Below are 25,842 nucleotides of genomic sequence, written 5' to 3'. Positions count from 1 at the left end.
TTTGCATTGCAGATATGTTTCTGTTTTTTTTGTGCAGACATATGTATTGTGAATTCAAAGGACTGTTTATTACTAGAATTAAACTTTCTCTTGTTGAATACTGATTATGAGGCTATTGATGGATCTGTGCATGATTATGAAAGGCTTCATTTTGTATAAGAGCAAACTTTTTAAATAAAAAAAATTGCAAAGTTTTCAGCAAGCTTTATAAACTTTAAAGTTTGGAACGGTTAAACACAGAAGTCACTTTAAACAACCTACTAGCAGGCTTTAATAAGCTGTTTAAGGGATCTTGTCATAAGAACAGTATGGGTGCTACCATTGCTGGCCCTTTAATAAAGCTAGTTTACTGGATGTGTCTGGCTTCAGTATTTGCCAACTGACCCTGCACTTGCATGAGTGTCAGGGAAGTGCGAGAATTCTATATCGCCACACTTGCTTTAGGTCAGTCATCCAAAAAGCACTAAAGTCAGTTGAATTGATTTACTAAAGGCCAATAGACTGTTCACTTTGCAAAGGGAATTTTCTCTTGACTTACAAAGAATACATATTCACATGCAAGGAAAAATGTCCTTGCAAAGTGAACAGCCTATTTGGCTATAGTAAATCAATCCCAATGTGTATGCATGATAGGAATGCATTAGCATTTTCAGCAAAAGACCACTAATGGCAGTAGCCATACTTCTCACATGACAGATTCCCTTGAAGCTTGCTAGCAGTTTTTGTATATATTTTAATCCTGAGCAACACTGTATTTAACTAAAACACTTACAATATAATTATTTAATGGTGCGGGCATCTCCTTATGTATTATTAAGAGCTTAGGGGCACACACAGAAGAGAAGTGAGCACATAGCTTGACTTTTGTGTTCCTTTTCTTTTCTTTTTTTCTTCTATTTCCATTAACAGGAGCGTAACTAGAAATCACAGGGCCCCATAGCAAAATTTTAGTATGGGGTCTTGTGATTTCTAGTTACGTCCCTTGCAGAGCCTACCTGATATCCCAAACAGCCCACCTGAGAGTGACCCTGCAGAGCCCGCCATAGACTCTCTATAGTGGGCTCTGCAGGGTCTCAGGTGGGCTGCACACTTCTTACCTGTCGGCCCCGATCTGCTGTCCGCCTCCATGGTTGCTGACAGGCCCCGCCTCCTCTTCCATCGTCGTGCCTGCCTCCTCCTCCGTTTCTGACGCCGGGCCCAGCCTTTCTCCTCCACAACTGCTGGCTGTCAGTGACACAGCAGTGGCTGTGAGGAGGAACGCGCCGCTGCACAGATCACTGACAGGTTGTCGGTGATCTAACAGCGACATGTTCCTCCTCACACCCGCCAGCGACAGCCAACAGCCTGAGATGCCATAGCCGCCCGCGCGTCATCTGGGGGATGTCCTGGCCGGGCCCCCCTGTGCCCCTAGCCCAATAGCGGCCGCCTGGGTCACTATGGCGATTGTTACCCCACTGTCCATTCATATTTCTTGACTTTATGGAGTGTGTTGGTTACTGGCTGATCCAAGGAGACCATATTTTGTATAGAGTATTAAATTTACAATATTTTAAAGCTGACTGAGTATAAAAGGTCAAAAAGCAAAACTTGCAGAAAAGAGAATTCCAGGTTCCAGCTGTGGGTTGGGGCATTCCTGCCCTGCAGTTGCACATAAACGAAGGGACAGGATGCATGTGCTGACATCATTGATCAAATATAGCCATGTGGCCATACAAGGTCAGTGATGTCACCGAATCTTGAACCTTTGCTTAAGTGCAACTGTGGATGGGATATTTCCCTTGAATTCTCCCAACTGAGCTTCCTTTTGGGTTTTGAGGAACTTAGGTTTGGATCAAACCTGGTCCTTACCTGAACTCGGCCCTATTAACAACACATGTTGCAATTTGTACAATTTATATCTACCATCACGAAGTGCAAGAACCTGCTTTATTGGATACAAATTTAATATATTTGACTTTTTTGTCGGAGTCGGTTAGAAACTTATCAGGGGAACTGTGCCTGCGTCTAATCAGATGCAGGTACTGTTTGGGTATTCAGCAGCCACAGCAGTAGCAGCTATGGAATACAATAGATGGCAGTGGGTATTCCTCTATCCAGGCTGTTTAGCGTAGATGGTGCAATCTAATGTTGCATAGTATTCAAGGTTGAATAAAGACATGGGTCCATCAAGTTCAACCCATTATGTATATGCATGTGATTCTGAATGTGTATGCGTGTATATGAGTCCCTGTGTGATCTTGTTCTTAAGAGTACCTGTAGCCCTGTATGTTATGCTCTCTGAGGAAATCGTCCAAATGTTTTTTGAATGATTCAACACTCGCAGCTGAAATCACTGCTTGGGGCAGCAAGTTCCAGACCCTAGCCGCTCTAACTGAGAAGAACCAACTACGCCCCTTGTGCTGAAATCCCTCCTCCACCAATTTTAGGTGGTGGCCTAAAATTGTTATGGAGCTTACCGTAAAAAGTTTATGGATGATGTTGCTATTAAACATCTTGTACATGAAAATCATATCCTCCCCCCCCGTTTAAATTTTGTAACCTTGTCTCATAGCTTTGGTCCTCCAGCCCCTTATTTTGGTTGCCTTTCTCTGGACTCTTTCCAGCACAAGGACATCCTTTCTATGGATTGGTGACCAAAACTGGACTGCATAATCCAGATGAGGTCGAACCAGTGATCTATAAAGTGGCGAAATTATCGCTTTGTCTCTACAAATGATTTATTTTGTTAAATGGAGTGATGTTGACGGCCAGCCACAGCTTGAATTTTAGGTGAAATTTAAGCAGTGTATGATCAGCTTTAGTTATGGTTGGGGATGATGACTGGTGATTTTAGCATGTTGTGTGGGTGATTCTAAATTGCCAAATCATAGCATGAGAAGCAACTATGTTCATTTTGCTAACAGTAATTTTCCTATTTATGGTTTATAATGAGATATGGAGACATTTTAGTCTAAAGGGAAAAATGTGTTTCTTCTTTCCACAGAGGGGCTTGCAGCACTGGAGCAGAAAAGCAGTTCAAGCATTACTTCCAACACAGGAATATTGGATTTACCCGACACACCTGATGTAGGATTGCAGAATGACCGCCTTCATTTTATTACGGAGAAGCTAACATCAACAGAGGAAGAAGTAAATACTTTTCTTGGTCTATGATTTCTTTTCTTCTGCTTGCTTTCCCAGAGCTTAGATCTTTTATAAATATTAGTTGCCAAATCAATGAATATATTATTCTCTACAAACACAGCCCCTTGTCCATGCAATCATATGAACTGTATAATTGCTATGCAGTGATTAGCGATTAGGAGTAAAGAAAAGTATACAATATGTGATCTTATTGTTTTTACATTTGTAATTAACTATCATTTGTTTCAAAAAACAGCCAGGCAAGTGTGTAGGCACGCTGAGCTAGTGAAGTAGACTATGCTCTAGCCAAATATAAATTGTAATTGATTATAAAATTGTAATTGTGACTATAATACACTAGCATGTATCAAACCAAGGTTCTCTCAAACAAGAATAATTGAAAATATTGATTAGCGTTTTTCCTTTTAATGACACCAAGAGTAATGGGAAGAGAGCTGGCTGCCTGTTCTTGACATCCTAGTATCTATATTATTGTGAAGTGTGACCCGGCTAATTTCACACCACCACTATAATTAATTTCCACCCTCTTCTCTATCCTGAAGGGGAAGACCAGCCACTCTCAATTATGACCCTTCCCTTCCCTTCAGGGATCACATGACCAAAAGCCTAGGCTTTTGGTCGTATGACCCCCATAGAAGGGAGCCTTTGAGCAAAAATTTTCTTCAGGAAAGGCAAGTCAGTATTTTTAGCCTGTTACTCTATATTTATATCCTTTCAGGCAAGACAGTTAATATAGCTTTAATTTAATGTTTGTGTAGAGATTCACTTTTATGATACGTCTTTTGTGTGTATGTCAGTGTGCAGGTTTAAAAGCAGAAGTAGAGTTAATTACTGAAGAATACAAGTCATGTCAACGAAAACTCCAACAGTGCCGGGAGGAACTGAAGGGAAATCACAGAAGGAAACCTGAGGTATTCTATTTCCAAATAAAAGCACTGTGTTTAATTGTCAGTGCTGAGTTTATAGCACCGTTTTTAAATACAGTAGACAGGTCTTAATAAAAATGACACTCTCCCTATTTTGATTTAATGGGTACCCATTTGAAAATACATATATTAGAGGTAATTTGAGGGTATATAAAAGGTTAAACTCCTCTCTTATGTCCCTGAGCTACTTCCTGGAAGTCATTGCCCAGTGCCCGTGTCAGATGTGAGATGGAAGTGAATGCAAGAGGTACTTGGAATGTACTAATGTATTTGGCTTCCAAAAATGTAGTCACACTGCTGTCACCTCCCACCAAGCTCCACTTGATAATTTGCATGAAATACCTCTTCAGTGGATCAGTCCAGACAAGATGGATATTTCTGTTTAGGTAAGTAGTGGGCTGAATCACTACTTTGGAGACTCCAGCAGCATGCAAGTGCAAGATTGCCCCAATTGAATCAGCCCTAAGATGGAGTCTGTAGGAAACGAGGATCACCAGCACTCAGAAGAAGACGTTCAAAATTCGGTGTTCATTTATTCAAACACATCGTTACATATATTACATAGCCAACGTTTTGGGGCCGCACAGGGTCTCTTCATCGGTCACTATGTTGCCCTGATGAAGGGACCCTGTGCGGCCCTGAAATGTTAGCTATGTGATATATGTGACGATGTGTTTGAATAAATGATCGCCAAATTTTGAACATCTTCTTCTGAGTGCTGGTGATCATCGTTTCCTACTGATTGATGCACACGGCGCCAGCCGTGATTATCACTACAAGCACCACCATTGTTATTGGTCCTAGATGCTGTAAGGAGTGCAGGGGGTTGTATCTGTATACCACGCTGAGGTGGAGTCTGACTTCTCCTGGAATTGTTATGTAGATATGAGAACTAATATGTTAAAATGTAGCTACACGTGTAAACCATATCCTAGATGCTGGTGGGTAATCAATCTTCTGAAATTTAGCAGGGGCTTTCCCAAGCAGTAAGGAAAGAATGTAATTATGAGTACTTACAGGGTTATTCACAAAAGGGTGAAGAGTTTGGAGAAGGCAGAAGTGATCAATCTATTTTGGCCTAGAATGTTCAATTCTCCTGCCTTGTCAAAACTGTTTAACCCTTTTGTGAATAACCCTGTTGGATTGTGAAGAAGAGCACAGTAGTTTTTCAGCAATGCATCTCAAGCTTTGTGTTAAGGAAGCCATATACATGGAAATTTCAACCACTACCAGCCAACGTTTACTAACAAATATGGTTGAATTGATGAAGGCAACCTGCCACCAACAGGTTCCATCTAGAACCATGAAGCAAAATGTTGGTAGCAGGTTACCTTGAAAGTGGTTGCCTTTGAAAATGACCTTGTATTTGGCCAGCAATAGACCTAATATATAATTGAGCCACACACTTCTGCTCCATGCTGCAGCCACATTGGAAGTGTTAGCAGTAGGTATTGCTGTATAAATGATTCCTATGAAAGCCATTTTAGGGCTCTTCTCAAATTGCACTCTTGTAGCAAAGGCATGGCTACATTTTAGGTCTAAATTCAGATTTTTAAAAAATGCCAGAATAACAAAAAAAGTAATAACTTCAAAGCAATTATGATATCCCAGATTTTAAAGCACTTTGCAATATGGTGCAAAATAAATTAGAATAATCTACATTGCCTCTTAAAACTGGACTTATTTGAATTGGGTAAGTGAAAGCATTGGGCCATATGACATCTGAAAAGAGAATAGTAATGTCTACTTGTCAGTACAACGAAACGTGCCTGCTACAATTGGTGGAGAGACATTAAATTAGGGTGGAAATGGTATTATTGGAAATTAAAATAAACATCATGTCAAGTTTAATACTTCTACTGCATGCTTATTGAACTACTTCTTCCCACAGAGACGCTGTTCATGTTGGATGCCAGTCTTGGTGATAGTATTTGCTGCAGTAACTGCGTACCTTTTCTCCACTGAAATGGAACATTTTCTGCACTGAAACTTAGGACTACCTCAAGTTTGTTACAGCAAGTTGTTCTTTGTTTACTGTTTTTATATTTCTTTACAATTGTTTTCTACATTTAAGGCAGAGTTACACAAATGTGCCATTTAAAATGTTACCTCCAAATACAATTCAACTATATTTAATAAAACATGGCTTGGTATTCTGATTTCAAATATAATAATATTTACCTTCCTACTGAAAAGTAGGTACAGCTGTGACACAAGGTGCAGTGGAGCTGAAGATTTTGGATCCAGGTAAGTATCTGTGGGCAGGAGGGAAGGTTCGGTCATGGGAGGGGGCAAAAAGTGTAGGTATTCCTTTATAACAATGTGTATGCTGATTTTAAATAATTAAAATTCACTACAAATGATCACATCTACTCAGTAAAACAGTACTAAGAACAAGGTGTAGAATCCCAAGCAACCAGTCACAATCTATCTTGTAACAGTCCAGCTTCAGTAAATGGAACTTACTTGCACAGTTTGTTAAATAAGGACATTCGGGTTTCAAAATGGCCACATAACACAAGCCTGGTATTATTTTGTTATAGCTTCCCAACAAACAACCAGCAGTTACATGTGCAATTTCAAAAATGTTCCGTTATAAACTTACCGATAACGGGATTTCTATGAATCTTCCAGGACAGCAAGCCTACTTAGGTTGCTGGCCTGGAAGATGATTGGAGAAAGTTAGATTTTGTGTTTCTTCGTATATATTTGGCCACACCACTTCCTCAATATGTTATAGATAAACAGGTTTCAAGCACGGATAAATGCTCGGTTAACATGATAAAGTAGGATGCTGCTTTAGTTCTTCATTAGCTGTCATTCATTTTGATGAAGTCACTGATTCACAGTGTTCATTACTGCAATATGGGTCTGATCAGTGTGTGTCCCTAATGCCCACCAATTAGTCCCTGATACATGTAGCAGAAAGCTTATAAAAAGCCAAAGAGCTCAACACACCATCAGCAAAGCTGCATCCTGCAGCAAACTAAATTAAACTGGTGTCTTTGATACTACATTTTTTTTTCTTCAACTCAAAGCAAAATATGGACACTACCTTCTAACCCATCCTGCATGTTTTTGCCCACCGTGTGAAGCAAGACATACTCACTTAGATCCAGATCCCTCAACAATGCTGTTTCCACATGTGAAGGTATATAACACAGTAGGGTAGATGTGCCCGTGCTGGCCCTCCTCTGACATTCTCCTTGCGCTGATGTCGCGTCTCTTCTGGATCCCAAGAGGGCCCTGCTATTTGATAGCCAATCAGAAGTGTCTGTCATGCAGGCAGTGACTTGGACACCCACGTAAGGACCCCACCTCATTTAAAGAGAACAGACTACAGCATCACATAACTGTGGCTTTAGAGAAGTAAAAAGGACATTTAGATTTATTTTTTTCTACATGCCAATGATCAGTTTTAGAGGGGTATGGAGGAATGGGAGTAGGTTCATGTTTTGCCCATAATTGGGCTTTAAACCGGTATTTATTTAGTTTTTTACTGTTAATAGTAATATAATGCTACAAATTAACACAATAATGAATATATAGTGCATTCCTGTAACAAACAGAGCACAACATGAGCTATTCCCTTTTAGGGCAGGTTCACACCATTTTCCAGGCCAGATCTGGTCCGGAAAATGGTGTGAACCTGTCTGCAGTTCCAGTGCATTCCAGACCAGACATGCAGTATTTCTCTGGTCTGGTCTGAAATGGACTGCGCCGGTATGAACAGAGGCCAGAAATAGCATAGGTATACATTAGGATGCATTTTGTGTCTGGGAACGATCTGGTCTGGTGATGATCTGTATGCGGTGTGAATGGGTCCTTAGACCCCGTCTGCCCTAACAGATGAGAAGTAAGGTGGGGAGATGAGTCATTTTCCAAACTAATTTTTTTGTGAGTGTAAATTTTTAGCTTGAGCTACTGAGCTTTGTTAAAAAAACAAAAATGTGTTGTTGTTTTTTTATAGCAAAACAGATAGGTACAGCTCATAATACGTGCAAAAGGAGGTCCACCTGGTGGCTTGTATTGAGAATACAAAACATACTTCATATTCCATTTATTTAAAATGAAAGACTATCTTCTGGTCTTGACTATAAAAAAAAAAAATATATACCAGACTACTATTCTTTTCCCCTTTTATAATAACATTCTGCCTGTTACTTTGACTAGAGTTGATAGTGTGTTATCAGAAAGTCTAGCAGTAAATTTTACAGTAGTGAAAAGCAAACACATAACATGTTGGACATGCTGTGAACATTTATAATATTTACACACTGTATCAGAGAGCAACAGCTGGCAGTGTTACAGTTTCTGTGATAATTTCAAGGTCTGTGAAATGACCTTGTGCATGAAACATCTGTCTAAGGCCCTCGATCCACGTCTGCAGGAGTGTCTGTACAGACTGATAGACAGACTCTGGAATGGTGAAAGAATAAACTTGTATTTTCTGGAGTCCAACCTTAGGGCATGTAGTCTGGACAGTAAAATGTTTGAGGGGTGTGAAAGATAAGCAATTCTCAAAGCTTTTTGAGGTGTCAAACCAGTAGACAGCAGGAAAGTGCAGAAGGAAACCAAACATGGTGCAGAGGTTCCACTCCGGACAGGGGATGTCTCCTATGGATATAATATCTGGCTTTGTATCCTGATTAGGCTTCAGAAGTGTCAGGAGGTCTGAAAGTTGGGATCTGATCTGGCAAAGTCTATCTTGGTTAAACATCTCTGGCTGCTTAAGTTTGGCAGAAACATCTATTACATGTAAATCTTCCCTATCCAATAGCAACCTCAGATAAGACACAGTGCTTGACACATTGACAATAAGAACAGTGTCTGCCATGTTAAGAACATGGAGAGGCCCCTTTATGAAACCCATCTGATGAAGCGCCTTGAGGTATCCCTGAATTTCTTCCACACCAGCTCCACTGAGATCATATAGAAAACCAGGCTTCAGTCCGCAGTCTACAAACAGTATCTCAGCAGCAAGTTTCAGGGCCAGCGATCTCTTCTTCTCTTTCAGGTGGTGCTTAGCAGCCAAATACAGATCCTTTACGAGGGCCATTATGTAAGGGAGCAGGGACTCGACCGTAAAGCCTGTAACACAAAGTACATTTGAGATCAATAGTATAACTCAAAGACCACATTCTTTGAAGACTTAAAATAAAATGAATCTGATCAAAGTGTCTTTACAGTAAGTTGGGGGCACCTAAGAGTCCATCAAACACTATCAGCAACACAAGATTGCATGTCATCACCAGGCATTAGCAGGTCTGATAATTCTAACTTCTACCACTACTGGGGCCCTCTGTGGACTTCCCGTCTGTAGAAATGTCTTACATTTTACACACGCATGATGAAATCTGAATTTTGGGCTAGAAACCCTCAAGCAATTATATAATTTCTGAAAGCAGAGGCCTAGTAGAATAAAAAAAAAATGTGAGTTGTAATTTTTTATGAGACAAGATATTTATGCAAATGTTTATCAAACAAATATTTTTTTTAGAATAAAATACACTAAAATGAATTGAAGTGCACAGAAACAGACTATAATGACTCCGGAATAAGGGGTACAAATGTCTAAAAGCGGTCCCATGGTATGTAATAGAATATTGGCTTTCAAATCTCTGTGTGTTAATATAATAAACACCTTGTTTCTATTTAGAATTATATATGTCCATATTTGCTTATTATGTATATACTCCAATCAGCCGTAACATTATGACCACTGACAAGTGAATAACCTGATTATCTTGTTACAATAGCTCCTCTGCTAGGAAACCTTGGGTCCTGCCATTCATGTGGATGTTACTTTGACATGTCCCAGCTACCTAAACATTGTTATGTAGAATCCTCCAAAGCAAATAACACCACACCTGCCGTGAGGTCTGCTGTATATTGGTGCTGGTCTGAGGTCTGCTATGCAATGCATGTGTTGGTGCTGGTCTGAGGTCTGCCATGCAATGCATGTGTTGGTGCTGGTCTGAGGTCTGCAATGCAATGCATGTGTTGGTGCTGGTCTGAGGTCTGCAATGCAATGCATGTACTGGTGCTGGTCTGAGGTCTGCCATGCAATGCATGTATTGGTGCTGATCTGAGGTCTGCCATGCAATGCATGTATTGGTGCTGGTCTGAGGTCTGCTATGCAATGCATGTGTTGGTGCTGGTCTGAGGTCTGCCATGCAATGCATGTGTTGGTGCTGGTCTGAGGTCTGCAATGCAATGCATGTGTTGGTGCTGGTCTGAGGTCTGCAATGCAATGCATGTGTTGGTGCTGGTCTGAGGTCTGCAATGCAATGCATGTACTGGTGCTGGTCTGAGGTCTGCCATGCAATGCATGTATTGGTGCTGATCTGAGGTCTGCCATGCAATGCATGTATTGGTGCTGGTCTGAGGTCTGCAATGCAATGCATGTATTGGTACTGGTCTGAGGTCTACCGTGCATTGCTGCTGGTCTGACATCAGCTGAAAGTAACATCCTACAGGCTGGACATAGCACAACGGAGCCATGGAATACAGGCACAGGGATCGCACTGAAACTGTAAGTCCAGTTTACTTTTCAGCACATGTAAATATGAACATATTTTTTTTAAGTGTGCACCAGTTATTAATTTTTTTCACTTATAGTTGTGCTGCTAATGGCAAGGTAAACAAATTAAAATAATTAGTGAGTTTAACTTACTATTAGCACTACAACTATGAGTGTAAAAATTGATATTTAACTACTACGGTGCACTATTGTTCATTGGCACCCGGTTGTCTGATGGTTGCAAAAATGGCACTCGGGGTGTAAAAGGTTCCTGACCCCTGATCTAAGTAATGCCTCCTGAACCTATTACATCAACACATATTATATTCAAATCACACACCTGTAGCTTTTTCATAAATTATAAAGTAATGGTCCAGTCCTTGATGTGTTTCACAGTCTATGCTTCTTCAGGAGAGTGAGGTACTTAAAGGTTGGGAATATAGCCAAAACAAAATACAGGTCAGTCATTACCAACGGATCACCACAAAGATACAGGATGCCCGAAGGATACCCATAAAGAACTATTGAAGAGTTTGCCCAATTTATGTATCATATCAGGTGAGAGTCAGGCCCATAGCCTTGATCATTTTGTGCGGTCTCATTTTATGGTCATATCTTATCTCTTGCACAACGGTATCCCTCTCCTGGTTCGTCCGCCCAAACGCAGGAGAGGATGAACATCCAAGCATTATGGATGTCCTCCTGTAATGATGGCAGCTGGAAGACATTTGTCACTAGTTGCTAGGACCTCCCAGCGGTTGTAGCAACCAATGACTGCAAAGGAGGAGGACCCTTAATGTCATACCCCAGGATTATGGATGTCCTCCTGTAATGATGGCAGCTGGAAGATATTTGTCACTAGTTGCTAGGACCTCCCAGCGGTTGTAGCAACCAATGACTGCAAAGGAGGAGGACCCTTAATGTCATACCCCAGCATTATGGATGTCCTCCTGTAATGATGGCAGCTGGAAGACATTTGTCACTGGTTGCTAGGACCGCCCAGCGGTTGTAGCAACCAATGGCTGCAAAGGAGGAGGACCCTTAATGTCTAACCCCAGCATTATGGACGTGGTCGGCTGAATGTGCAAGCGCAGAAGAGGAGTCCAGAAATGTTACAGGCTATTTGCCTGTAATGCACATGTGCGGGTCCAGAAGTTTAACAGCTGCATGTCTTGTTATATAATGTTATTTAAAAAAATACAAAAATGTACTTCTAAAGAAAAAAAAGAGGGTGTAGATGGAGGAGTCCAAAAAATGAACCCTTGCAGTGGGGCTAACCTCACACTGTAAGGGTTAACTGTTCATTTTGGTTTAGGGGCTAAAATAAAAAATATACTCACCTGATCCTCGGTCCCGCTTGGCTGCTAGACTGCTCTCTGCAGCCTCTTCCTCCCCTAGCTCCGGTGGTCTAATCACCTGTGACATCATCACATCCAATGCAGACCATTCACTTGCATTAACGTGAAGATGCCCAAGGACATACCACAGCTGGAGCAGAGAGGTGACCAGTCACTGCCACAGGACCTAGGATCAGGCAAGTATATCTTCTCTATTCTGGCCATTAGACCAAAACGAGCAGTTAACCCTTGCAGTGGGGCTCCAGTAATTATTTTAAATAACTGTACTTTCCCTTTAATGGCAGACGGCGATGTACCACTTTGAACAAGGGGGTGGAGAGTAATCAGTATTAGTAGAAACCCAGCACATGTAAGGTACTATAATGTGTAATAGATGGAAGTTATAAGCAGTACTATGAATAGTGTTCTGTGTGGCAGATATTACCTGCTTTAGTAGCCTTGCTGAGATCGGTGACACCCCTTCCATGTGATCTGTCAGTGGTTTCTTCCGTGATGGACGGCTCACCCGTAGAACAGCAAGTCTGGGGAAGAAACATCCCGCCTCTTCCGGTGTCTGTGTCAGTGCAGCTCGATGTATGGAGTGTCATATACAGAGTATCCGGTGTGCGGAATTGATCTGCTCCAGACAGTTTGCAGGGATCTTCCGTACAGTGTGTGCCAGTAAAATGGGAAGTGGGGGGAGGTTTAACCCTGTGTGAGCCCTATGGACAATCATTTTGTGACTCCTTATACACAACCCCTATGTAAGTCTGCCTATGCAATCCATGTGTGAATCTGCATACACAATCCATGTGTGACTCCTTATACACAACCCCTGTGTGAGTCTGCATATACAATCCATGTGTGACTCCTTATACACAATCCAGTGTGAGTCTGCATACACAATCCATGTGTGACTCCTTATACACAATCCATGTGTGAGTCTCCATATACAATACGTGTGTGACTCCTTATACACAATCCATGTGTGAGTCTGCATACACAATCCATGTGTGACTCCTTATACACAACCCCTGTGTGAGTCTGCATACACAATCCATTTGTGACTCCTTATACACAACCCCTGTGTGAGTCTGCATACACAATCCATGTGTGAGTCTGCATACACAATCCATGTGTGACTCCTTATACACAACCCCTGTGTGAGTCTGCATATACAATCCATGTGTGACTCCTTATACATAATCCATGTGTGAGTCTGCATACACAATCCATGTGTGACTCCTTATACACAGCCCCTGTGTGAGTCTACATACACAATTCATGTGTGACTCCTTATACACAACCCCTGTGTGAGTCTGCATACACAATCCATGTGTGACTCGTTATACACAATCCCTGTGTGAGTCTACTAACACAATCCACGTGTGAGTCTGCATATACAATCCATGTGTGACTCCTTATACACAACCCCTGTGTGAGTCTGCATATACAATCCATTTGTGACTCCTTAGGCCCCATTCACACCTAGGCGTATTGTAATATGCGCGTCTGTCGCGCGATTCCAAAGGCTACTTGGCTGTATCCCAATGGAAAACGCCCTACAAAACGGCCCAAAGTAGTCCCGGGACCTTTTCAGGCGTGGGCCGTTTTGTAGGGCGTTAGGGACGGACGGAAATACGCCAAGGTGGGAACGAGGGCATTGACTACAATGCAATTTACATTTTTGACCGTTTTGTAGAGCGTTCGTCGAGCGGTCAGGTGTGAACGAGGCCTTATACACAACCCCTGTGTGAGCCTGCATATACAATCCATGTGTGACTCCTTATACACAACCCCTGTGTGAGTCTGCATATACAATCCATGTGTGACTCGTTATACACAACCCCTGTGTGAGTCTGCATACACAACCCATTTGTGACTCCTTATACACAACCCATTTGTGACTCCTTATACACAACCCCTGTGTGAGTCTGCATATACAATCCATGTGTGACTCCTTATACACAACCCCTGTGTGAGTCTGCATACACAATCCATGTGGGACTCCTTATACACAACCCCTGTGTGAGTCTCCATACACAATCCATGTGTGTGTCTGCAGCCTTGTACTGCTCCTCAACACTGTAAGTTGCATATTAACCCCTGGCTGACCCGATATGAAGGCAGCCATGCCAATCACCATAAAATCAAGGAAGATACCCAGTTTTTTCTCTTCTCATCCTGCTGTCACCTTGCATGATATACATATCTCCCTGGATTCCCATCTTTCTTCAGAGTCCTCCAGTCCCTTTCCCTGCATATATTACCACGTGTCACATATTTGACAAAAAAGTCCTAATGTACACTATATTGCCAAAAGTATTGGGATGCCTGCCTTTACACGCACAAGAACTTTAATGGCATCCCAGTGTTAGTCCGTAGGGTTCAATATTGAGTTGGCCCACCCTTTGCAGCTATAACAGCTTCAACTCTTCTGGGAAGCCTGTCCACAAGGTTTATGAGTCTGTCTATGGGAAAGTTTGACCATTCTTCCACAAGTGCATTTGTGAGGTCAGGTACTGATGTTAGACGAGAAGGCCTGGCTCGCAGTCTCCGTTATAATTCATCCCAATGGTGTTCTATCGGGTTGAGGTCAGGACTCTGTGCTGGCTAGTCAAGTTCCTCCACCCCAAAATCGCTCATCCATGTGTTATGGACCTTGCTTTGTGCACTGGTGCGCAGTCATGTTGGAACTGGAAGGGGCCATCCCCAAACTGTTCCCACAAAGTTAGGAGCATAAAATTGTCCAAAATGTCTTGGTATGCTGATGCCTTAAGAGTTCCCTTCACAGGAACTAAGGGGCCAAGCCCAATCCCTGAAAAACAACCCCACATCATAATCCCCCCTCCACAAAACTTTACACTCGGCACAATGCAGTCCGGCAAGTACTGTTCTCCTGGCAACCCCCAAACCCAGACACGTCCATCGGATTGCCAGACAGAGAAGCATGTTTGGTCACTCCAGAGAACACGTCTCCACTTCTCTAGAGTCCAGTGGCGGCGTGCTTTACACCACTGCATCCGACACTTTGCATTGCACTTGGTGATGTAAGGCTTGGATGCAGCTGCTCGGCCATGGAAACCCATTCCATGAAGCTCTCTACGCAGTGCTGTTGTGCCAATCTGAAGGCCACACAAGGTTTGAAGGTCTGTAGCTATTGACTCTGCATACAGTTGGTGACTTCAGCATGCGCTGACCCCGCTCTGTCATTTTACGTGGCCTACCGCTGAGTTGCTGTTGTTCCCAGTTGCTTCCACTTTGTTATAATACCACTAACAGTTGACCGTGGAATATTTAGTAGCAAGGAAATTCCATGGATGGACTTATTGCACAGATGACAACCTATCACAGTAACACGCTTGACTTCACTGAGCTCATGAGAGCGACCCATTCTTTCACAAGTGTTTGTAGAAGCAGTCTGCATGCATAGGTGCTTGATTTTATACACCTGTGATCATGGAGGTGATTGGCACACCTGAATCCAATGATTTAGAGGGGAGTCCCAATATGTTTGGCAATATAGTGTATGTTTACCATCCTGTTTGAAAAATGAATAATGTGTGAGAACAACAGTATGGAGATGGAAGTTACATCTAACAATGTGCAGCTAGTTACACCGATCAGCCTTCTGCCAAATATCGAGTAGGTCCCCTTATTGCTGCCAAAACAGCTTTGACCCATCGAGGCACGGACTCCACTTGACCTCTGAAGGTATGCTGTGACATCTGGCACCAAGTAGCAGATCCTTTAAGTCTTGTAAGTTGCGAGGTGAGGCCTCCATGGATTGGACACTTTTCCAGCACATGCCACAGATGCTCGATTGTATTAAGATCAGGAGAATTTGGAGGCCACCTGATTCATCAGACAAGGCCACCTTCTTCCATTAATCCATGGTCCAGTTCTGATGCTCACGTGCCCATTGTAGACGCTTTTGGTAATGAACACGTCAGCATGGGCACCCCCGGTAAGCGCAACAAACTGTGATGCACTAAGGGGGTTCTATCTACCCTTCTATCAGAACCAGCATTGACTTTTTCACAATTTGTGCTGCAGTAGTTGTTTTGGATCGGACTACACGGGCCAGACTTTGCTCTCCTGTCGCTGGTTCACCAGTTTTCCTTACCTGGCCCACTTTTAGTAGGTCCTGACCACTGCAGGCTGGGAACATTCAACAAGAGGTGAGGTTTTGCAGTTGCTCTGACCCAATCAAGGAGCTATCACAAATTGGCCCTTGTGAATGTCGCTCAAATCCTTACATTGCCCATTTTTTCTGCTTCCAACACTACTTCAGGAACAAAATGTTCACTTGCTGCCTAATATATCCCACCCACTCCCAGGTGACATTGTAATGAGATAATCACTTCACCGCTCAATGGTCATAATGTTATGGCTGATAGGTGTATGTTCAAGGCATGTAAAACCCCATGACTGCAAAGCCAGTTTGTCTCTGACCTACATGCAGCTTAGGCTTTTTAAAAATCCGCTTGACTTCTGCACTGTGAGCTAAATAACCTCACTAATCTACTAAACTCCAACATTAACAACTATCCAACTGGATCCAGGGCCAGTGGATACAGTACAGGTATTGACGTTTACGACCTCAAGTCCTCCTGTACCCCAATGGGAAGACTACCGATGCTGTATTTTTCACAAACATTTGCATTGTTTTGTTCTTCCAGTTACATGAGAAGTCAATACCGCTTCTGAATTTGCAAGTTGCATCCACTGGGGAGCCCCTGGATCCAGTCTGATAGTTGTTAACGGTGGAGTTTAGTAGTTTAGTGAGCTAATTAGTGAGGCTATTTAGCTCACAGTGCAGAAGTCAAGCGGATTGTTAAAATGCCTAAGCTGAATGTAGGTCAGAGACAAACTGGCTTTACTGTAATGGGGTTTTACATGCCTTGAGCATAAACACAAAGCAAACTAGCTTCAAATTGTTAGATGTAGCTGCCATTTCTATTCCGCTGTTCTTACAAAGTAATCTATATTGAAACAATTCCTTACAATCTATAGACAGCAGTCTACACACACAGTAAATAATCCCAGCATTCTGTAAGCCTAACGTAGTGCTTTTCAAACTAATGGATGGTGTTGCTGTTTGATTCCCAAATATAAAAAACATTTATTTTTAACATGTAAACATTTATTGATATGCTGCCCACGAGTATACTGATAAAATAGTACCGTGGTGAGCCAGGCTGGATAAAGTGCTACAGCCAGATTTGTAGGAGCGTGTTTAGGCTTTGTGCACGGCTTGCAGGAGAGCAGTGTGTACAGAAAGCTTTTAAAAAGCATTTGCAAAGCTTCAAGCTGCTTAAAGGAGTTAAATCTTAAAATTGCATTCAAGTACCTTAACTATTATCAACAATATATCTTAATTGTATATCACTCAGCTGTAGATCCTCAAATCATCTCTGAATTGGGGCTGACACTGTCCTTCCTTCTGGAGGGTGGCTACAACACACACAGGTACCATGGAGAACAAAAGTAAAGTAGCCACCACTCCAAGCTTGCTCCTGTGATGGACTACAATCTCAATACATATTAATGTAGCCCTATTGTGGTGTCAGGTCCTTTAAGAGGAAAGATATTGCAGCTGTAGGTGGAGCCAGAGAGCACAGGTTGTGGAGACTGTATACAGAGCTGATTTGGATACGTTTGGCTGAAAGGATTTTTGAGAACTGCATTACCCAGGAGGCTGTGGGGAGGAAACAGGAGCCTTATGGGTTGCAACTGCAGAGCAGCCTCAGTCTGGGACAGCCATCTGAAGAGGACAGACCTGTGTAACCCTGTGTGGGTTAAGACTGTGTGAAACAGAGCTGTGTGGTCACCGCTGACATATAGGGACACACAGGCTCTGTGCAGCCGTCTATAGAGAGACTGATCTGAGTTGCTGAATCGGAGAGGACCCGATCGAGTGCCTGAAGTGAGGTCCGGTGACTTGGTTAACGCAAAGGACATCGAGGCCTAGTCGCACTGCCGAACCAGCCACTGGGGTGATCCAGCCATCCAGAGGGAGACGACTGCCAGTATCCTGAGTGAGTGAAAACTTCTTACAAGGGACCCAGATGACTGCACCTTTTGCCAGAATCGACCTGATAGAGAAAGAGGACATCCAGCTTCTGCCAGCAGACTTCATCTCTTCCCCTTTGATCTGAGGAGTGGTGAGAGGCCTTTGGCCGCAGTGACACCCTGTTTATTGTTCACATCTGCTATACAGCAAGGGCCCCAACGTTGGCTAGCCTAGGACAGTACTACTGGCCAGTAGTTTAGAGTGGAGTAGATACTTTTAAGTAAAGATATCAATGTTGATTGCATTCAATCTAAGTATATTATCTGAGACATTCTGACATTGCAGGCTTTCCTGCATGCAATAGATTGCTGCTGCGTGTCAGATTGCCTTATCCTGTTATTGGTTGTATTACATGTGATTGGGGAGCCGTTAAGTGTTTGTTCTATTCCATAGTCATTAAATCTGTTATAAAACTTCACAAGGTGTGCTGTGGGTTCATTGCTTGTGGTGTGTCACAGAGGTGAAACAGAAGACCCGATCATCCAGCGGCTCCTTCGGGGGTGAGCGCTACATTAGTATATCATATGTGAGATTGAAGTCTTGGAGTGGTGCCTACTTTACAACACATACAGGGACCATGGGGAACAAAAGTAGCCACCAGAAGGAAGGACAGTGTCCGCACCAATTCAGAGAAGATTTGAGGATCTACAGCTAAGTGCTACACAAATAAAATACAGTATTATTAATAGTTAAGCTAATTGAATGCATTAAAACGCCCCTTCCACGCCCCACAAAAAACTGAGCCTGCTGTAATGCGATCCAGTGCGTATGCTGACACCCCTTGATGAGTTACCTCTGGTCCGCCGAGGAAGCACATCAGCGAAACCCATCGGGAACAAAACATGCCACAGCGTAAAGATTGTATAATGAGATTCAATATGGACATTCTTGATACAATTTTAATAATCAATGGATACTAATCACGTATGTGGCTGCAGGAGGTTTATCTTTTGAGGGGATAATTTATGGATTCTTCTACATGTTTTACTATATTTATTATGATTTTTAATGTGTTGTTTGAATCAATAAATAGATGTTGTTTTAAACATAATTACATTTCTCAGCGCCTCTTGAAACCCCAAATGGTTAATTTGTGACTAAATTAAATATTAGAAACCACTAAAATTTCTTAGCAATATAATAAGATTTGTTTTTCTGTATTAGATGTTCAATTTTAATCCACATTTGTTTCTTCTCTTTTATTATCTTTAATTGACCCAAGATCCTGCTTGTGTATCACATTAATACTCCTTATAAACAGAGGATCAATGCCTTGACCGATGCAATGCAAATATATATTTCTTTATTAAAGTTCACTCATTATTCTAAATCATTTTAAAATATCCATATTAACAAAAAAAAAATGTATATATATTTTTACACACTGAGTGGCCAGATTATTATGACCACCTGACGTTTGTAGGCAAATTAGCTATAATTTTGCGGTGAAGTTGCTAGAGGGCCAGACCATTATAAATAGGGAAGCAGGTTGTTTACCACGACAGTAGAAGGGTTTTTTTCTGAAGATACGGGTAAACAACGCAATTTAACAGCCTTTGCACATGGGATGATTGTTGGCGCTCAAGCCATGGAGCGAGTATCAGCAAAACAGCACAATTCGTTAAATGTTCAAGAGCAGCTGTTGTTAAAGTGTTTAAAGACTGGACTGTCAGCCGAAAATGTGGGTCTGAACGCCGCGAATTGTGGCCGTCAGTACAAGACAACAGAAGGGCAACTGTGCATCAAATTAGTGTTATCAGATTCCTCGCATCGCCTTTCAACATCTCGTGGAGTCAATGCCAAGAAGAATCGCCGCAGTATTGAAGGCAAAAGGTGGCCCAACGAAGTACTGATGGGGTACTTCTGCTTTGGTTTGTGACAAATCCTAAGCTTACCTACAGCTTGCCAGCACTTCAAATGTATAATACATCAAACCTGCAAAGAAAACATAGAACAAGCGCAACACTATTCTAAACCCTAGCTATACTATTAGATTACAAGTGTCAATATCCATGCAAACTCGCAAATGTTAAATAATCTGTAACTAAACTAAAATTCTGTGTCGTGCATGACGATCCCTGCTATATTCCAAAAAGTCTGTGTGACTGCGTTTAGGATATTCCACATGTTGACCACCTCATTAGTGAGTAATCCCTGCCCCTCTGTGCCCATTCTCTCACCTTCTTTGTTGGACTGGATATCTCACTCACATTTACTGCATATGTTGACCCATTATTTGGGTCACACCCACAGTCAAATCAACCACTCTAGATCTTCTCTTAAAGTGTGCACCAATCAGCGCACGCACAGTATTGAACGTCAATAGTGGAATGAGGTTCAGTATTGGGGTCTATCCTCGATTCCCTCCTGTGTGTTGGCTCCTCCTTATTTCGTTGAAGACTCTGGCAAGGACATGTTAAATGGCAGTCTTCAACACATCAATGAGGTAATAGGAGCCAAAACACAGGATAGGAATTGAGGAAAGAAGCCAATACAGAACCTCATTGCAATACTTTTACGATTTACACTGCCCATGCGCAGACGAAAATACATGCGGTCGATTACTGCAATTCGTCCAATTGCTTTCTTTTAATTACCGCTGATCCAACCTTGCGATAAATCTTGTACTGCAATTGTGTTACGAGTGAACCTGTGTAATAATAAGGTCTGAAGAATCCCAAAATCAGTGGGAAAAATGGGAAAGTCTTACCAAACACAGTGCCACCCTAATTTCTCCCAAATTTATCAGCAATAAAATTGGTGAGATTTAGAGTTTATGCCTGTGGTGGAGAAGGTGACAATTATAAAAGATCCACAGGCCAGATTGGAACACCCTTTAAAAAAAAAAAAAACCCCCACAATTAGCTCAAAGCAGAGCCATCAGAAACCATTATTTTATGAAATTATTATGTTGGCTGTTCGATTGTGAAACCTTTTCATTTGAAAATAAAGATACAAGTAGAAATGTGATATTAAGGGAGTGTCCACTGAAACATCATAAAAACTACAGCTTAGTAGCTGTAATTTCCCTCGAAACTATGAGGAAAATGGTAAAGAGTAATTCATGGGAGCTGGTGACTAGGAAATCAGATTGGGTTACTCTGCATGAAACCAAAGACCAGGGGAACTTTGCACCTCTAATCTTGTTTATTATGCGGTTTCTTATTGTCAGTTTTGCATCATCTTTTCTGTAAAGATTTTCTTGCACCCTTTTCTTTCACCAAAACAATACTATAAATAAGTAAGCCGAATGCGCTAAAATCAGAAATTAAAGAATCCGTGTCTCTTTGAAGAAGGCTACCATATTTTAAAGTCCGTCACATTCCAATCTGGACATGGCCTCCAGTGTCACAAACATTTCTTATAGATTAGAATTGCTACAGCAGATGCTGTCAACAGTGCATGTTCACAGAATATGATGGTGGTGGCCACTTATTTTGTGTAAGGGGGTTAACTGCAGAATTAATCTGTCGAAGTGACATTAAGGCCCCGTTCCCACTGCGCGATATGCAAATGGCGCGTTTGTCGCACGATTTGCATATTGCGCGACATCATGAGATTTCCCACGCGATGTTGCGTTCAAGCTTGCATTGAGCAAGCTTGAATCACGGCTAAATCCGCTCCAAAAAGGGTCCTGCTGTAGCGACACACGACCCGCGACAGCAGGAGCCTTTGCCCCATTGGATTGCATTGGAGCGCGATATCGCGGGAATTACCGCGCGATAAATCGCTCAATGTGAACAGGGTCTTACTCTGTCTACTGGTGCTTAGATTGTTGACCTGTGAGCCACAAAATCTCAGCACAGGGCGAGGCTGGGAGTGTAATGCGTCACATCATGGTGGCAGTATGGGATCTGAAAGTGCAATATGTGGGATATGAGAGAGCAACACATCACACTCTATCACATTTATTTGAAGAGTAAAAGTTTATATAAAATAGAAATAAAAAAATCAAATGTATTTTTTTAAATACATTTTAAAAAAATTAAGTAGAAAAAAAACCAATGAAAATGTATATTTTCCTTGGATGGCAATACCAGTGTTGGTTATTACCTGCAGTTGCACCATTGCTCATTCAAGGTGAAAGTATCAAGTTAGCTGGTACTTCCTGGCTTGGAGAAACATTTGACCCTCTCTTCTTACAATTAAGTGCTCAGTGCCTAAGTGGCTAATTGCTAGGATGGAGAGTCATTACACTATGGTGGTGATGGTGGGTTTTGGGGTGTTTGTACCAGTGGTCTAAAGCTGGCCATTTACTATGCGAATTTTGTCCGCTTCATCGAGAATTCACACAGTGGGTGCCGCTGTCGACACCCTTTTGGGCGACATCCCTCGATTACGTGATTGAAGGAGGCGGTTGGAAAATCTTCGAACAAACAGAGCTGGAAGCCACTGAGCTGCCGGCTCTGTTCGGGTATTCTGACAGCGGTCGCACTTAAGAGTACAATGAAGAAAGCAAGAGATTCCTCAGTCAATGCTTATAAGTGGAGGAATCTGTTATTTTTTTGTTCGGCCCACACAGTTTGATCAAAGAAAATATTACAGTGTATGGACAGCTTTAGTCTTGTGATAGTTCTGACACCAACAGTGAGGTTACAAAAGCTTTTTTTACTCCAGGCTGGGTAGTATCAGTAGCAAGTTTAAAAGATAAAAGAAAAACAACAGCCAGTCTGAAAGCAATAGAAACATTTACTCTTTCCAAAAAAAATAAAAAATCTGCATTCTGGAGAATAGAACTGTACTGGAAGAATTATTGTGCTGTACAAAAGCTTGCTCTGCATAGTTCTGCATACAGTGTAGTGATTCCAACAAAACATTGTTTAACATCTATAATTCACAAACCTGCAGAATATGGTTTATGACGCATTAAAAGCAATAAATATGTATTAAATTCTTCAGACCACATTAAAATCTACAGAAAGATTATGCCATAGAAAATCCAGCTTTCTTGAGGCACATACTGGTAATAGATTTCTGAAAATAAAGCAGCCTTTCACCTAGAACTACATTTGAATTTTAGGTGAAAGGCATAGGGGTTGAGACAAGTCTAAACATGACCTTACACTTATGGCCTTTCAGATTTGATCCTTTGACAAAAGTTCCTTTCAATGAACTCTGTCTTGTGCTGCTCCTGTTAGAATAAGGTTTATGTGCTACTGACTTTACAAGGGAACTGACAAGCAGAACACGGGGCATTAACTAGGGGCAATTTCATTCAAGGAACGTCACTGTTGTGGATCTAAATAGCAAGTCTGCAGAAAAGGTAAATATAAATGTTACATAACTATTACCCTCATAACTCCTACTGCGCTCAAAAGGTATAATGAGTTTTCCGAGAAGTCTTAAAGTGTAGAGCGTTAGATATTTTACATTTAGAAGTTTTCTGTAGGTATCTCAGTGAACTGCTACTATAAAACACAGGGTAAGAACTCATTGACTCATACATGCACAAACAGCTGACTGCAATATTGTACGGGGCCTTCTTTCCAGGATTAAACAGAATACTGAAAATCATCCTTAAAGCAAACAAAGTCAAAGCAATATCTGCCTCAACAGTCCCAACTACCATGCAGAGTAAGGAGAGTTTCCAGTGGGTAATATACAAAGTTCCCAAAGTTATGATCCGTGGCATCACTGAGCTTGCAGTGCCTGAGCGATATGTAGGTTTGGTGGCTGCATATTTGCAGGGTGCAGATTTGGTGGTTGTAGATTTTGTTGCTGCATGTTCTGATGTGGTAACATTGGCCATGTGTCTGGACCCTGGTGATTCTGTAGGAGGCGGTAAAGCTGTTTGAGGTGGGCAACAATGTTATCCTTAATATCAGGAACAGAAATTTGCAGGCGAACGCTTCCACTTTCAAAGGATCGAGTTACATCTCCAGAGAACATCTCAAGAATCATCCGAGCTACCACTGGAATGATCTGTGAACAATAGAAAATAAAAGGTTAATCTCTGAAGTGTATTGACTATGGATGAAGCTTAAATTGGACCCGAACTCAAAAAAGATCTGCTAACTTACAGGGGAACAATGAGAAAGGTTAATTGTGCCTAACAAGAGTAAGCAAAGCCCTGCTCCTCTACCAAAATGGCCACCTCTACACAAAAGCACAGTGTAGAACAAGACATGTTAAGTGTCTAATGGGTAAAGGATTACCAAGAGAAATGATGGTAAATAGTACTTTACCCAAAAAAAGTCAAGTAGGGTAAAAAAGCGTTCAAAGTTCGGGTCATTTAATGGTAGGGATGCAGGTAATAAAAACAGGTTAACACAAAAATATGTGGCAGTAAAAATATAAAATGTACAATGTTAATAAATGCAAGAGACTATATCTACAAAAGGCGTGACATTGTTATTCATATGGGCAACTATTAGAGATGGTATTGAATAACACGTTAAAATAAAGAATACAAGAAATCCACAAAAAAACTTTATTAAAGCACTTAGTTTTGTAGAGTTTGAATGTGCACTGTTAAAGACACTGAAACCAAGTGGAGTTAGCCAATCTATACATTTTAAAATACTATAGCTTTAACATTTCCCTAACTATCCCTTCTGGGAGCAGTCTCTGTAAGGGCATGCATGCCATAGAGATGTGCACACACGTGTAAATGACCCCTTATATATTTTTCACCTGTCTTTTCAAAAAGAGTGGCCAGTTGTTGCTAATATGTTTGAGAGCTACCTTATGCTCCTGATTAAAAACATACTTGCTTCACGCAGGAAGAGGTAGCCAAATAAAATGTATATAAAAGGACCTGGCCCAGAAAGCATTAATTCCCATGTGCTAACATAATTCAGCTCAGTAATACCAAAGACTCTGGCACAATAAATCATTCTAGATTGATTCCCAGAACATAGCAGTTATTCATTTGTTGAGTCCATGTCCAGTTCAGAGAGCTCAGAATTTTTTTATTATTTTTGGATAGAATGGACAAGGGTAATAAGATATATTTGGTTCTCTTTGCCATTTGTGTCCCCACTAAGGATGTTTTTCTGTTCTTTGTGTGGTCACCAACACAGACACCAAGGCACAAATTCCCAATCAGATGGCAATAAAAAATAAACTTTGATTTTTCTTAGGTGAGAGGGTTTCTTGGACTTCTGGTCTTCTCAGCCTACCAGGAAGTGGGCTGACTACTACTACCTTAGATAGTCGGAGTGGTTGGCAACATTTCTGAATGCATTGCTTTTTTCATGCCGTGGGAGCAAAACAAATTGTGTAAGCAGGGTGTATGTGCATGTATAAAATATTATACATTTACTTAAACAGATTGCTTGGGGCCTTGAGCTGCACTGAAGAGAAAACAGAGGAGGGATAGGGGTGATGATGGGAATGAGACATCATGGCATGTAGAACCAGAAAACACTACAAGCCAGGTTTATGAACCCAAGGGTAAGCTGATTAAGATCGATATATAGTTCTAATGACAGTTAAGTAACAATACATAATTGCATGAAAGCAGCAAAGTTTGTTTTGTCTACTGTTCTACCTGCAAATTGCTTCAGGGTGAGGCAAGTGGTGGTAACTAATCTAACACAATTGTATGATGTTAAATTGTTACACAAAAAAACATTGTGGATTGGTGTTTTGGGGCACACTAGCCAGGATCATTTTATTGTAGGCAGTTTGAATAGTGCTGTACCAAATAACTTACTTTACATCCATTTATCATTTCTTTTAAACAGCTTTTCACTTCACATTTATTATTTCTTGCTAGTTGTGCAGCAATAGCTAGACTCACCTGCACAATAATCAGCTTCCTCTCCTTTGGCTTACCATCAGGCCATTCTTCTCCAAAACACAAGTAGATTTCATATGGAGGCTGCTTAGATC

General features: G+C 41.5%; 3 protein-coding genes across 3 annotated transcripts in view; 1 reads left to right on the top strand and 2 right to left on the bottom strand.

The window, feature by feature from the left end:
• The window catches only part of TRAF3IP3 (TRAF3 interacting protein 3), a 31,813-nt gene extending 25,580 nt beyond the window's left edge, over positions 1 to 6,233 (top strand). Inside the window, exons 12-14 of the mRNA XM_018559754.1 lie at positions 2,984 to 3,129; positions 3,942 to 4,055; positions 5,962 to 6,233. Of these exons, the coding sequence (XP_018415256.1) occupies positions 2,984 to 3,129; positions 3,942 to 4,055; positions 5,962 to 6,057 (356 nt within the window). The 3' untranslated portion in view covers positions 6,058 to 6,233. The remainder of the gene's footprint in view (positions 1 to 2,983; positions 3,130 to 3,941; positions 4,056 to 5,961) is intronic.
• A 2,070-nt stretch (positions 6,234 to 8,303) lies between these two features.
• On the bottom strand, positions 8,304 to 9,129 carry CUNH1orf74 (chromosome unknown C1orf74 homolog). Its single transcript, XM_018559753.1, has one exon. It carries the CDS (start codon positions 9,127 to 9,129, stop codon positions 8,353 to 8,355), a length of 777 nt encoding a protein of 258 aa, XP_018415255.1. The 3' UTR covers positions 8,304 to 8,352.
• A 14,263-nt stretch (positions 9,130 to 23,392) lies between these two features.
• IRF6 (interferon regulatory factor 6) overlaps positions 23,393 to 25,842 on the bottom strand; it is a 12,131-nt gene continuing 9,681 nt past the window's right edge. Inside the window, exons 7-8 of the mRNA XM_018559755.1 lie at positions 25,751 to 25,839; positions 23,393 to 23,928 (exon numbers count right to left, since the gene is read on the bottom strand). Of these exons, the coding sequence (XP_018415257.1) occupies positions 23,638 to 23,928; positions 25,751 to 25,839 (380 nt within the window). The 3' untranslated portion in view covers positions 23,393 to 23,637. The remainder of the gene's footprint in view (positions 23,929 to 25,750; positions 25,840 to 25,842) is intronic.

The sequence above is a fragment of the Nanorana parkeri genome, unplaced genomic scaffold, assembly GCF_000935625.1.
Source record: "Nanorana parkeri isolate BGI_ZX_2015 unplaced genomic scaffold, ASM93562v1 scaffold415, whole genome shotgun sequence".
NCBI classification, from domain to species: Eukaryota; Metazoa; Chordata; class Amphibia; order Anura; family Dicroglossidae; genus Nanorana; species Nanorana parkeri.
Note: the sequence above shows the minus strand (reverse complement) of the source record. Positions and strands in the feature narration are given on the sequence as shown.